At 33.2% G+C, this 15464-nt stretch overlaps 1 protein-coding gene across 3 annotated transcripts in view; it reads right to left on the bottom strand.

Annotated features, from left to right (window-relative positions):
- Positions 1 to 9926: 9926 nt before the first annotated feature.
- The window catches only part of LOC127873707 (exocyst complex component 5-like), a 62129-nt gene continuing 56591 nt past the window's right edge, over positions 9927 to 15464 (bottom strand). For all 3 annotated transcript variants that reach the window (XM_052417661.1, XM_052417660.1, XM_052417659.1), the window contains one exon: positions 9927 to 10947. In XM_052417661.1, the coding sequence (XP_052273621.1) occupies positions 10861 to 10947 (87 nt within the window). In that variant the 3' untranslated portion in view covers positions 9927 to 10860. The remainder of the gene's footprint in view (positions 10948 to 15464) is intronic.

The raw sequence follows: 15464 nt of genomic DNA on the forward strand, positions 1-15464 counted from the left end.
CCCCGGACGGGAGGCACAGTAAATGTAAAAAAAGCTCTACTGCTCTCTGACGCCACTGCTCTTCTTAGCTAACATATTATTTGACTAGCTATTTATGCTGAACGCCAGAAGGAATTACACTTGCAATGTCGTCTTATATGGCAAACTAAACAGGAAGAATCATCTAAGTTAAAACAGCATGTACAAAAAAGTCATCAAGATACCATACATCGTCAACAGAAATATAAACAGGAAGCCAATATTAATTTATCATATGGCACGCGCTATCTCATGTCCTACGTGACATTGTACTCATATATCAAATTCAAAAGACGCTTTTGATGATGTTGGACGTTTTATAAAGAATAGACTGCTGTGAACAACGATGTTAAATTCATGCAAATATATAGACGAAAAAATACAGCACATAGGAAATTGTTCGAATGATAAATACATTGTGCCAATAATATATACCAAATGTCTCCACAACATCCCCATAGACTTTCTTTAGTACCTCCAGGAATATCGGATAGACTGCTAGATTAAGAGGCATATGTATCATATTATAGAAGAAAGCGAATCAAACATTTCAATCGGATCCGAATTCGAATCCAAAGGCCCGGATATCGAGTATCGATTCGAATCCTAATTTGAAAGTAAAAATACGCAAAATAAATTATCATTTATATTGCTGTAACCAAAATTATGTTTTGAAAAACCAGAACTTAAATATTTCTTATGAAAACAAAAGTAATTAACTTGTATTAGTATTATAAACTTTATTACTCCAAACAGAGAACAATAATCAAGTTACAGTTTAAGAAGCCTCAAAAACCTTTTAAATAAACAAAACAATCTGCAGTATAACTAGATTAAAGTTGCTTCCAAATCAAAAGTCTTGTCAAGTTACATGTCTCTTAAAGTACCTCAAAAATACTGAAAAATATAAGTTCCTGTATCTCAAAAATCTAAACAAAGTTAACAAGTTTTTTAATTTCAAAAATACTTTTTTATCAACACATAATATTTAATATTTAGGTTGGAGGTTGTTCCGGTTCTGTATACAATGGGAACCTTACATATATGTACTTTGCAAATGGCGTTTGCTTTGTCAAGTTCTGTTGAATGAGTATGCTGATAAAACCCAATATGCTTCCACAACGAGTAATTTAATTGTTTACGTGCATCGTGAATTTTCTTCTGCGCCATTTTGCACCATCGAAAATTAAAGTAGACTGTGTACCACGTTTTAGGCAAAAAATAGCGATAATCGTGACAAACTACCTACCAGTCAGCCTTTCAAACAGAAAGAAACCATTAAACGAAAAGTATTAGGGCGAAAAAAACAATTACCGCAAAGGAAAGGTTAAACTCAAACAAGATCCGGATTCGAAACCGATTTTACTTATCACGGTTAGATCCGCGAATCCTCGTTTGGATCCGCGAATCTCGGATATTTGGGATATCCGTTGCAGCCCTAATAACAATTATCGAGCATAATATTTGGAGATTATTTGCGGCTTGTTGTTAATATCTTTCTTATTATTATATATACAACTAAAGTTTATATTTAATTACATTTAAGAGTTGTTCGTATGTATGATAAGATTGCTGTTGCTTTCATTTTCTGACGGCACAGATACATTGACATATATTAATTATCTTTTTTACTTTTTTAATACACTAATGATTTCATCACAATAACAAATATAACCGATGTAATTATTTTTGACCACATATTTTGAAATTTGTCTCATATTAAGAATGATGTTTTGTGTTTTGTTCATTAAGATAATTGTCGTAAAATATTATCAACATATCAACATTTAGCAGGTGTTTGTATTTCCTTGATATGTTCATTGTTCTGCAGCTATTTGTTATGTTGTTGGGGTTATCCGTAAAGTACGGCATGCTCCAGGGGGGAGGGGAGCGGAGGGAGAAAAGTGTGACATATTGTGACAGTGAAGGGGATGTCGCCATTTGTGGCGTCACACATGTTTTGTATTATTATTTCTTATTATTTTATTCGTAAATACAATTAGATGCAATAACAAGAGATGAAAGAGACAGAAACTCCTTGCTATAAAAAGTGATTGAAGTTGCAATCCATCACTTCGTTAAAAACGGCCTATATACCTTATTCATTGCAGCCAATGCACTGGATAAGTTGTTAAATTGCCCAAAATATCGAAAACCTCCGTTGAGCAGATAACTATCTGGTGTCATATTGACACATACAATTATGCCAGTCACCTTGATTCGCATTGCAGCAAAATCCATAAGGCTATGGAAAAAAAACACTTCAAGTACGCAGGTGAAACGTTTGCTGAAATCTGGCCACATGTGATTGTAGAATAATTTCAAATAGTTGCAGAATGCATCAACACTTATAAATCTGAATTTGATGCAGCATTACTGATATCGAATGCAATGTCATGACATAAACAGTTGCGACAAACTACGAGGCTCATATTTCTAGGTTTTACCTGCGAATATTTTCTCCTCAAATCCCAACCAACCAAACAACTGATGGACTCAAATCTACAGAAAGAGCACATGCAGATTCTCATAAATTTCCATGATTGTTTGTGGCATAAACTCTCAATTTTTATGACATTATGCCAAGATAAACAAGAGTTTTGAAGTACAACTATGTGATCTGTATTGTCCATCTTTGTAGACCAGCTTACTTGTTCGAATTAGTAACTTACACTTTTCCTCATAAACAATGTTGAAGAAATATGCAGAAAAACACAACCCTCGGGCTCGGGAGGATGTGCAAACTCAAACTGTTCCAAAATCAACTCCGATAAAACGCATCCGTGACTTCAGAATCGCTTCTAGAAGGCGAAGATAACTCATGACAGTTATTGCTAGTATAGAAAATGCACATTCAAATGATGTTGAGTCGCAAGTTGAGGATAAAGTTGATCTCTCTGCAATTATCCGTCCAAAAAACAATGATAATGAAAGATTGATGCCAGTCACTATGTTTGAACATTTCACTTAGATGGATGATAACCAGTGAATAGTTCGTATTATGAAAATTGTACGAAAGTGTGACGTACTTAAAGCGGGCGAGATTTGTTACAGTTTGTGACAGGGGGATAAGCGAGGGGTAAAAATGGTCAAAAATAGCATGACGTAATTAATGAGAAGCCCCTTGCTCGAGTTACAAAAAAAGATCATTTTGTATTTTAACTAGTTATATTACAATTCCTTGTCAAGTCTGTAAAATTTAAAGTACAATTAATAAGTGTATGTTTTATTTAAGCTTGTGTATTGCGAACAATTTTGGGTCAAGTTTAGGCGCTGTTTTCTGTTGTAACCGGTGTACAATGCTCATGCATGGCTTCATTACAGCCCTACCAGTTTCACCGAGGATGTAGGTATATCCTTCTTCCAGCATGTCTGTCCGTTCATGCTTCATTCCGACAGTCCGCAAAACTTGTTCTTGCGATTTCTAAACATTTATAGGCGATTCTTGAATGAAAGTGTATACAGGTCTATGTGAAGAATATTATCTACCCGTTTTCACCAAACTTAAATAGTCCGATCGCTGTAACAAAACAAGAAGTAAAACAAAACCTAAAATTGTAATATTCAAACTTAAAAAGAACATAAAATATTATCACGAAGCTTGGCATACACATACAGTAAAAGGTTTGCCATATGGCGATTCGAGAATTTCTGTTTACCAGTGCAAGAACTGAACGATTGAGATAAAATATTATTGTTCAGATACAGGGCAATTTCATGTTCATGCATATTTTTATTGATTTTAACCAAACCGATAGGGGACTCCTGTATTAAATGCAATTCTGTCAAAGCTGTGTAACAGTTATCTTTCCAAGGAATATCCATAGTGTTCCCCATATTTTGTTTCCTGTTTTATGTCGCGTAACTTACAGGTGATTGGTACATAAAGCATAAAGCACCAACGGATGGTAACAAGAATTTTACCGCTGATAATTCTTGAGTTTCATTATTCCAACACTAAAAAACCGTACAGGAATTGCCCATCCTGACAAAACTAATTACTAGCATTACTTTAAGTCCAGACAAAAATTGTTACGTGTACTTTGGTTTCTTTAAATTATCATAAATACTAAATAATTATTTTAATCATGTAAATACAAATAATTATTGGCAACTGCATTATGTATAAACAAAACAATTATGAATTACCACAATTATTAGGTGCATTATTCTGCAATTATTTTCTAAATAATACGATTTAGTTGTGAGCGTGATTATTTTATGCATTATATTTCCACATGATGAAATATGAGCACAGAACAATAAGTATGAACATGCGTTATTAACAAACCAAACACCATGGCAAATTAATAATTACATTACTTATACATACTCATTTGTTTTGTTTTCCTTATTTAACTATTTGATTTTATTATAATTGGAGAAAAATCACTTTGATTAGGAAATACTATAGTTTTGTCGTTTTTTTGTTGTTGTTTCATTTGTGTGTTACAATCATTTAAATGTATTAAGTAAATCCACTGGGAAAATCAAATACTATTATTACATTTATCTAGTTTTTATGTATTGAAGGATATTTTGCATCAGAAAAATACAGCGCCTTGTCTGGATGGTGAAATAACTACAGTACATGTCTTATTTAATAAAGAGTATGGGCATTTTAACCACCAAACAGCATTGGTCTAACACTTACTCAATTGCTGTGTTCGATATGTTCCTGCTGGCAGTTCTGCGTTCGGTTCTAGTGTAAATTAAACAGCATTATTCCGACTTCAAAAAATAAAACGCTCTTGATATTCATATTGAACACGAAGCAATTATTGTCAGAATGACCACAAGCAACATATAATTTGGTTTTTCAAAATGTATCAACTTCATTATTAATGGTTGTCATGTGCTGATTCCACACCTGCCAATAGCAAGTAAAAGCTTGATCGTCTGAGCTATAGCTCAAGTACCGAGTGTAGCATAGAACTATATAATGTAGGTTCAGTAAAATTGAAAATGACTTTATACTTTAATTGTAATGGTTTGTTTCAATTCTAATTGAAATTAAATTAAAGATCGACATGCGAAGATATTTGTTTTCATTATTTCCTAGACAAGTTGTATGGGCCTGTGTAACCTGTTTGGAAGACAATCAAGATACTTTATACTTAGCAGAATGCTGTTAGGTCTTACAAAATGTTTTTTTTAAATTGTTGCTTACTATCCTTCAACTAAGTTTAAGTAAATATAAGTTTGTCCTATGCACAATTTACAGTCGTAGAGCAGTTGCATTCTTTCATTGGCCAATGTTGAATACCTCCGTCGAACCCGACTAGCGTTCTGACTGCGTACTTACGGCTACCCATGACATGGTAGAATCGCAAAGGGCACCGCGGGATCGTCGTGAAGACTCATTATGTCGTCCAAAAGCTTGCGACCTTCCGGTGACTTTTTAAGACATTATCAAAGGAAATGCAGAGATTCGGCGTATTTATGAATTCCTTTATAGAATGCCGTGGCATCGCCCTTAAGACGTAATTAACGCAAAAGCAACGCGATAGAAATGCGACGAACGTGATAGGGGTGTTGTAAAAGTTGTTTTAGGTTCGCCATGGAGACGCAAAGAAATGGATCGCATACGCCCAGATACTCCACTGCGTTCCATGTACGTCTTATGACATTTCCTTTACGACCATGTCGCGTTCTCAGTAGTAATACAAACGCTAAGGATTGAATACACACACAAACGTAGCCAGCAAACTATGAAGATGCTAATGATCGCCCCACAAACGCTGAAAGATCGCAATAAACATAGTAAAAACACTTGGTGAGAACGCAACATACACTTAAAAAGAGGCCCATGAGGGCCTGAATCGTTCTACTGCTATAAACACTGTGCAAGTTTGGAAAGAATAAGATGGAAACTTAAGTACTTAACCGCGCAAACAAGGAGAATTTTCTCAAAATCAAGGGGAGATTATTGTGTACTTATTACTCCGATACTGCTCATATTCAATAGGGTTCAGTCCTCATTGATATAAAGATACAGTGCAAATTTGATAATAATTGGATGAAAACTGTTTAATTAATTGCGTAAACAAGCGGGATTTCAAAATTTTCTCATATTCAAGGGGAAGTCATTATGGACTTATTGCTTCGATATTGCTCTTTTTAAACAAGGGCTGTTAGTAAAACATGCCCCATATGGGCTGTCAGTTGTAGTGGCAGCCATTGTGTGAATACGTTTTTTGTCACTGTGACCTTGACCTTTGACCTAGTGACCTGAAAATCATTAGGGGTCATCTGCCAGTCATGATCAATGTACCTATAAAGTTTCATGATCCTAGGCCTTATTATTATCGAGTTATCATCCAGAAACCATTTTACTGTTTTGAGTCACTGTGACCTTGACCTATGACCTGAAAATTAATAGGGGCCATCTACCAGTCATGATCAATGTATCTATGAAGTTTCATGATCCCAGGCGTAAGCATACTTGAGTTATTATCCGAAAACCATTTTACTGTTTTGAGGTACTTAGACCTTGACCTTTGACCTAGTGACCTGAAAATCAATAGGGGTCATCTGCCAGTCATTATCAATGTACCTATAAAGTTTCATGATCCTAGGCCTAAGCATTCTTGAGTTATCATCCAGAAACCATTTTACTATTTCGAGTCACTGTGACCTTGGCCTTTGACCCAGTGACCTGAAAATCAGAAGGGTTTGGGTCCTCATTAATAAAAAGACACTGAACAAGTTTGAAAAGAATCGGGTGAAAACTGTGGACTTAATCGGATAAGCAAGAAAAAGTAACCATTTTACTATTTTGAGTCACTGTGACCTTGACCTTTGACCTAGTGACCCGAAAATCAATAGGGATCATCAGCAAGTCATGATCCATGTACCTATGAAGTTTCATGATCCTAGGCCTAAGCATTCTTGAGTTATCATCTGGAAACCATTTTACTATTTCGAGTAACTGTGACCTTGACCTTTGACCCAGTGACCTGAAAATCAATAGGGTTTGAGTCCTCATTAATATAAAGACACTGAACAAGTTTGAAAAGAATCGGATGAAAACTGTGGACTTTATCGGATAAACAAGAAAAGGCTAACACACAAACCGACAGACAGACACCATGCTATCCCATAATAAAAACTGTTTCCCGGACCTATCTAGTAACATTGTTAAAATGTATATATAGAAGTTGCTAGGGAACAGTCTACGTGTTGCTATGAAAAGGTGTGGTATTTGCTAGACAATATAGCCAGTACATTATTATCATGTAGCGAAATTACAGACGAAAGCAGTCGCATTCCTTCCTTAGAGAATGTTTAAGTTAGTTTGCGACACAGATACCATTAGCAATTCTATTAGCTTTGCACTCAAATATAAAACATGCATTATTCATCGGCAAACATTGTATCAATCCTACATACCATGAGCTTTATACTCGTATGGAAGTATGTCGTATGATAAATTAAAACAAGAGGACCATGATAGTTCTTAAGCACTAAACTTAATTCACTTACAACAATTGATGAAGACTTATCTTTTGATCTAAATGTTGATCCCACCTGACCCAGTTTCAAGCATGGTCTTAATATTGTAAATGTAAACATTATGATCATTTTTCATCAATATTGAGTCATAAATCTCCCCTCTAGATGGTTATCGAGGTTTTCTTTTAAGATTTTACCTGGTCGCCTACTTTTTTTTGGACAAACTTTACTTAGATTCAAACTGGGCCTTTATTTGTAAAGATATACATTCTGAAAGTTTCATAAAGAGCCATTAATATTGCTCCTAGCGTTGAAAGCACATAACCCATAATCAACTTTTGCCTAGACTTTGTCAAGACCAATTTTTATTAAGATAGATTTATACATATATATATATGTGGCTTCAAGATAGGTACCAAAGCTATTTCTAAGATTTGGCCTTGTTATCTAATTTTTGGACACACGTGACTAAGATTCTAAAAAGGCTCACATAATATCAAGATACACATTTAGACCAAGTTTAACCAAGATTGAGTCATACAATGTTGGCTCTAGGAAAGTGACAAGGTTTTTCTAAAATTTGAGCTTGTGACATCTTTTTGGACGCTTATGACCAAATTTTGAATTTGTACTATATACTGTCCATATAAACATTCTGACCAAATAAAGACTTAGTCATAAATGTTACCTAATGAATAATTACAATTAAAAAAAAAAATAGATTTGACAACAAGACCTAGTTTTTGGAGGTACATGACTCAGATTCAAATTCTGCAATGACTTTGCCCAGATAAACATTCTAACCTTCTAACAAAGTTTCATTAAGAGTGAGTCATGAAAGTGTTTTCTTGCGTGGTATTACAGGCTTTTTCTCAGATTTGAAATGGTATTCAACGCTTATCATTATATTCTATTTATCCCATTTGATTTTTTGACATTTAACATAAATAGATCTAATAACCTTAGCCTAACAATTATTTTAATTCATTCTTAAAAGCGCAGAACGTGTTTTTTATATAATGTTATGGGTATGCCGTGTGTGATCGGATGCATCAATGGCGCCCATGTTTTGTTAAAATCATTTCCCCGAGAACAGGGAACGACAAAGTACAAACAAAAACAAAAACACGTTCGAACTAGTATCTTACCTTTCATTATCCTTTAAAATCCATCTAATAATCCATTTAACTCAATAATTGACGATTTTTGCATCTAGGGTCTTTAATAATAATTTTAGCATAGTTAAATAAAGACCCTTATGCCATCCTATCACTAAATTCAAATGAGTTTATGAACTCAATAAACTTTCTTCTTCGTAACACGCTACATCATGTACTCTACGTACATTACTGCTGTTAAAATGAACCGGAGCAGTTTATCAAATAATAGCTGTTGGTAAACTCGGATGCATTTGCAGATTCTGCATACAAACATAATTATGTTTAAACTTGCACAATATTATTTATCTATGGTAAATGTCCTTATTGTACAAGAAAATAATTTAATATATAAATACACAAACAATGGAAAACATTCCATTACACAAAAGATAAATCAGTGGATAATACCCGTGTACAAAATGGGACATTCCGAATTCCAGTGTGGTGCTATTTTTACCATCTACTTTACACAGCTCTATCCCTAACGTGAATTAAATCGGAAAGCAAATATTGCAGATTATTTATGAATTGTGCGATATTTGTATGGCTTGTTGTACATTCTTAAATGTCAAAAGTATATGCATGGATTATAAACAATGCACATTACACGAAATAAGGAAAATGTGATAAATTGACAATTCAAATACTGTACGTCGATATACAGTACATGTACATGCGAAATAAGTCGCGTTTATAATAAATCGTCAATTTTTTTTTTTGGAAAATGACGCAATAAGTGTCATTTTTTGACGCCATCAATCAGCTGATTCATTATACTGATGGCGAAAAATTATGTCATATTACTAGATTTAAAGGTTGAAGGTCGTAGAATTTTGAAGCTAAAGTTTTCTCGACTTTATTTCTTATGAAAAATCATTCAGTGGTAAAGTAAAAAGTAGTCCGTGCACGCGGCAGGTAAATCCCACAAGGTTGAATACAGGCTAGTATATTCCAAAAGGTGTTATACCATCAATGTCGCGTTGAAAATGGGATAAAAGGTGTTATTCAACTTCAACAATATATGACCTTAGTAACTTATATGCAAACTTATTAATAAGTGCTTCCTCCAGTAATGACAGCTTTCTGACTTCTCCACGACCCCTATTCCTGTTACTGTTGTAATTAATTATAATATTCAGTCAAATCTATAATATTATATGTCTGCATTTTACAAAAGACTAAAACCAAGCTTACAAGAAATAATACCAGATAATTAATTTCCGAACTATTTCAATACGTAAAGACTTATAAGAACATGAAATTATCAATAAACCACAGAAGAGGAAAATACAATACTGTTATCAATATTTATTTATATGGCAAACCATTTATACAACATAAGCATGCAAGTCTTGCTATAACTTAAACAACTAATAAATCTAATATTGCACGTGGCAAGTTTGTTTAATACAATGAATACAGCTCATGATCCAGGATATATCAACAAACTTGAGGAATTCCAATTTACAAATAAGCTCCCTATTAAATATTGGAGTATTGATATTTCCTTCTTGAAATCTGCAAAGATTCATATGAAGCATTCAATTTTTACTTCATTTATTATGTATCCAACATAAAACTCATCAACAACCACTGTATTATAAGAAATTGGAATGAGACCTCAAACTTGGAATGGATGTCATTTTGGTGATTTTCCTAATCAAAACTGATCATTTAATATTCTAAATATTTTTTGTAATATTCTGTCAATACTCTTAATAAGACTTAAATTTACAGTTTTTGTATTTTTTACCATTGCAACTGAATTTCTATACTGTCTTTAAGTTTCCATATACAGTTTCATTTTTTATGTATTTTGTTGAAAAAAAAGTCCAATTTAACAGCCTGATTTGTAGTAAATTCAATTTATACAATCCAGTTATACATAAAAATGTATAGAATTAAATTTGTCAAAATTAATACCGGTAAATACGACAGGGAAAACTGCAAATTATGTTGTTGAAAAAACAAACAGTTTATTCCAAGATTAATGTCTTTTTCAACTGCATATAAAAGTGCTAACAAATTAAACATGGCAAACATATTGTCAAAGCTCTGATCACATGTGTGAATAAAGCATTCCATAATAACGTTCAGAATCACAGCACATCTTATATGGTATATACACCAAAACTCAATATACCTAACACATATAAGCATTGCCTAATAGCACAAAAGAAATCTGAATATCTCGTTATAACAATCTTTACAAACCTACACAAAAGTTTCATTTCATTAGCGTTGCTAGTTTTGCCGTTTTGTAATCCGATCGTAACTGTACGAATGAGAGTAACACGCTCTTGTCCAATCCTGCCTGCAAACCAGAAACATATTCATTGTCATAGGGAATGGTTCACAGATGTTTGCATTTTTTATTATTTCAACACATCCGTTTACTAACAAATCTATGTTGTTTGAATGGTCAAAACTAACTATCATAGGAAGAATTAAAAATTGCACCAACAAAAAATTGCCTTCGCAAGGATTCGAACCCGAGACCTCTTGGACGCAAGGGTGCTACCACCACCTTACAGAGGCTTTAGTATTCATCAACCAAACATTTATGCTATGTCAAAATATTCTCCAAATTGTCGGGGAAAATAAAAACTACAATTTAACAAACATTATTATTTTACTGATTTAGAATGATGATAATCAATTAATTAACCCCTGTTTTTTTTTTACATTTTTCTTAGTTGATTTTTATTTTGCTTGTTTTAACAAAAAAAATTTACTTTCATTTTTTTCATCTTATATGACAATGATTTTTAAAATTGCCATTTAACCAAACTGTGAAAAAGTTCCATTTTACAGCAAATATCTGGTAATTGTATGGTAAATATAAAGGCTAATTTAAGTGTGCCAAGTGTACTGTATTTTGAAATTTTAAATTCTTTGACACTTTGTTTTCCCTTTTGATGTGTTCTTGTTTATTCCTATTATACAACTAAATGTCCTTTCTTGATATAAAATACATTTTTAAAAAGCTAGTTTCTCTATAAACTCTGCTTAAGAAATTTAAAAAACAAAATGTTTTTAAAATCATAACAATAACTTGACTGTAAAATTCACAATAAAAGACAACCATTCCTAATACTAATAGACTTTTACCAATTGAATATTGATTGTTATGCATAAACCATTAATAGAATACTAGTGACCATATTGCATCTCTTAATGTGTTTCTATTGTCAATTGGGAAATCATAATTCTCTAGGAACATTTCTCTTGCAGATAAGCTAAAACAAGAGGGCCTCAAAGGCCCAAAGTCGCTCACCTGAGATAAAAAAGAAATGACCTGTTCTTTGCAGCCCAAGATAGCAATGGAACAAATGTTCTAACCAAGTATCATGAAGAATGAACAACAAATGGCCCCTTGGCGGCCATGATTTTTAACAGACTTGAACTCTTCCAAGATATGTCCAAATTTAATGAAGATTGGGAAAAAAATATGTCTTCTAGACTGTTCACATGTTGTCACTATATACATATAAAGAAAACTGCCCCACTCCCTGGCGGTCATGTTTTTTCACTGATCACGACCATTTACAAACTCGTCCGAGACATCCACATAACTAATGTTTTGACAAAATTTCATGATGATTAGGCTAAACATGTGACTTCTAGAGTGTTCACAAGCTTTTTTACTATATAAATATAAGGAAAAAGACCCCCCCCCTGGCTGCAATGTTTTTTTACCGATCCAAACCATTATCGAACTAAACTGCCCTATCCAGGTGTGGTAATGCGGTCTCCTTTGCTTACACAAATGAACCTGTCACAGGACGGTTACAAGTTATGTAACTTTGTAAGCACTTATGTAATGCGGAAATATTTATTTGACAAACTCTTATTTCCGGTCACGATGACTATACTGACTGGTTGTAATTCAATTAACTAAAGACGTTCAGTCAGGGACGCCTAAATACACTCAAAGAATTTATTTATAAGTGAAACCCAAGGCAGCTTTAACAAAAATAACTAATGTTTATTCCAAGCACTCGGAAAATGAAGAACAATGACAGAAAATTAAGAACAGGTACAAGCCAAGTCTAAAGAATCTAAGTATCGTTACAAAAATGAACAACATACAGTATATACCTTAATGAATGTAAAAATAAGTTCAAAATCTGTCAAAAAAACTGATATAAATATAAGTTACTGTTAGTCTAGAAAGTGCTTCAAAAATCTAGTTTACAAAATAGGTCTAATTTAATCTAAAGAACAATATTTATGAAGATTAGGAAACTTCAGTGAATCAAATGTAAAAATAAGAAAAATTTACTAGATTTATTGACATAGAATAGAGTCTTTCTAATTTAGAAAATGCCAAACAAAAATAATATAAATTATAAGAATAATTTATAAAATAATGCCAAAATGTCTTGATGCTGGTGTTAAAAATAATTTAGAGTTTAATTATTACAAAATTCCAACCTTTTTCAAGAGCTGTTAACTTTTCAAGAAAGCATCAAGAGGTGTTTAAATCAGCCCAAACAGCTTATTTTATACAGTTCAGAAGAGATCAATGGCAGAGTAGTCAATTTTCCCTCAGAACAGTGCAATGATCAATATCTTCCCAAATTCCAGAGCAGAACTAAAAATAGATTACTGAACCAGGTTAAACAAGGGAGATAAATACTGCATAAATAATGCAAAATCATGTACATGTTGTCTTTCTTTCAGTTATCTCTCAGTTGAAAGGCTTATCATAAGTGTTATGACTAAAACAGTTATGTTAACTATGAAAATTCTGTGTTATGAAAAATTACATAACACAGTTAATGTCACATAATATTGACATAATAAAACCAAACTTTACTACACAGGAAACCAATGTTCTGACCAAATTTCATGAAGATTGAGCAAACTAGAAAGTTAACAAGATTTTACTATAGCCATATATAGCCATATAAGGAAAAATGCCCCGCCCCTTGGCAGCCATGTTTTTCAAGCCAAGGTTACCATTTTTGAACTCATCCAAGATATCATTGGGACAAATCATCTGAGCAAGTTTCATGAAGATCGGAAAAAAAATGTGGCCTCTATAGTGTTAACAAGGTTTTACTATAGCCATATAAGGAAAAATGCCCCGCCCCCTGGCGGCCATGTTTTTCAACCAACGGACATCATCGTCCAAGATATCATGGGGATGATTCTTCTGACCAAGTTTTATGAGGATCGGACAATAAATGTGGCCTCTAGAGTGTTAACAAGATTTTGCAATAGCCATATATAGCCATATACGGAAAAATGCCCCGCCCCTTGGCAGCCATGTTTTTCAAGCAAACATAACCGTTTTTGAACTCATCCAAGATATCATTGAAACCAATCTTCTGACCAAATTTCATGAAGATTGGACAATAAATGTGGCCTCTAGAGAGTGAACAAGGCAAATGTTGACGTCGCACAACGCACGACGGACAACGGACGACGGACAAAAGGCGATCACAAAAGCTCACCATGAGCACGTTGTGCTTAGGTGAGCTAAAAAGGTGACATAATAACTATCAAGTAATATGTCATTGTCAAGACTGGAATATTTATTTCCAGTATAGATCATTTATCAGGAGTAATGTGTTTGTTAAAGTAACACTTGATTTTTGATGATGATATTAATAAAACTATTGGCTTTTATCACACATTACTTTTTTATACTCCATCAGCTTGCAATGTCCTTTAAAGATGCTGCATTTAAAGTTTTCAATTTGTTAATATGCATTAAACAATATTCGTATTTTAAGAAGATCAAATACATTTACAGATATCTAAAATACACTTTGAAGTTAAAAGTTTGTGTTAACAAAAGCACTTAACATTCTGCATGTTTGTCAAGTTATGAAATTAAGTTATGTATTTACTTATAATTTCTAAATCATATTTAAAAGTTTTGTAATTAAACTTAAAAGAAAATAAATGTACTTTTTCAAGTAGATTTTCTCATAAACACGTATGTGCTTGATTAACAATCCATTAAACATCCTTTTTAACCAGGTTGCCCTTAAAGTTTTCCAATGTGATTAACAGTATTGTATAATTGTACAGTATGATAGCATAATTTTAATATCAGGGGAATACTACTTAACCATGTGACTGTGCAAGTAATTCTGTTATGGTGATCAGTAGAATACATTGGACTCACATCATGCAAAAGTGGGTCTTATGCAATATGGACGCACCTTAAATGACTTATGCAGACATGGTAGCTTATGACCAGACTGCACGGATGCGCAGGTTAGTCTGGGGCTACACTTGCCATATAGCGGAAAACACCATTTTTGCATTATCAGGCTCATTTCATCGCTGTGTAAGAAAATCCCATTCTTATAATTAAGCAATTATTGTAAAAAACATTTGGCAAACAATTTGTTTAATAAGCTCTATTATTACGCCAAAACCTACACAGAAAAGCCATTTTTGTACAAAATAATTAATGTTTCTTGATATTTCAACTAAATAACTATAAGTATAATGATAAAAAAAGTCATCTTGAGACAGTCCTGTTATATGTTTTTGTTCAAATGACAGCTTTGCAAAATGTTAGACTTTTCAAACTGCAAAAAGACCATTAAATCAAATACATTGGGTACTGAAAGCTGATATGAGGCAGCATCTGTGGAATTACGCCATATCATAAATCTTCAATGTCTACCAAACATCCCCATAATATATATTCATTTTTATTTCCAAGAATTTCACAGCATTTGAAACTTTCAGTTTTTGTAGGATGCTGTAGACAGCGACAGAGAGTATCAACAATAATGAATTGTCAGCATATTGCATTTATATAGGTTTCTTAGGAAAATATTTCCATGGCTATTCCATCAAAAT

This window comes from Dreissena polymorpha, chromosome 3 (assembly GCF_020536995.1).
Source record: "Dreissena polymorpha isolate Duluth1 chromosome 3, UMN_Dpol_1.0, whole genome shotgun sequence".
In the NCBI taxonomy this organism is placed as follows: Eukaryota; Metazoa; Mollusca; class Bivalvia; order Myida; family Dreissenidae; genus Dreissena; species Dreissena polymorpha.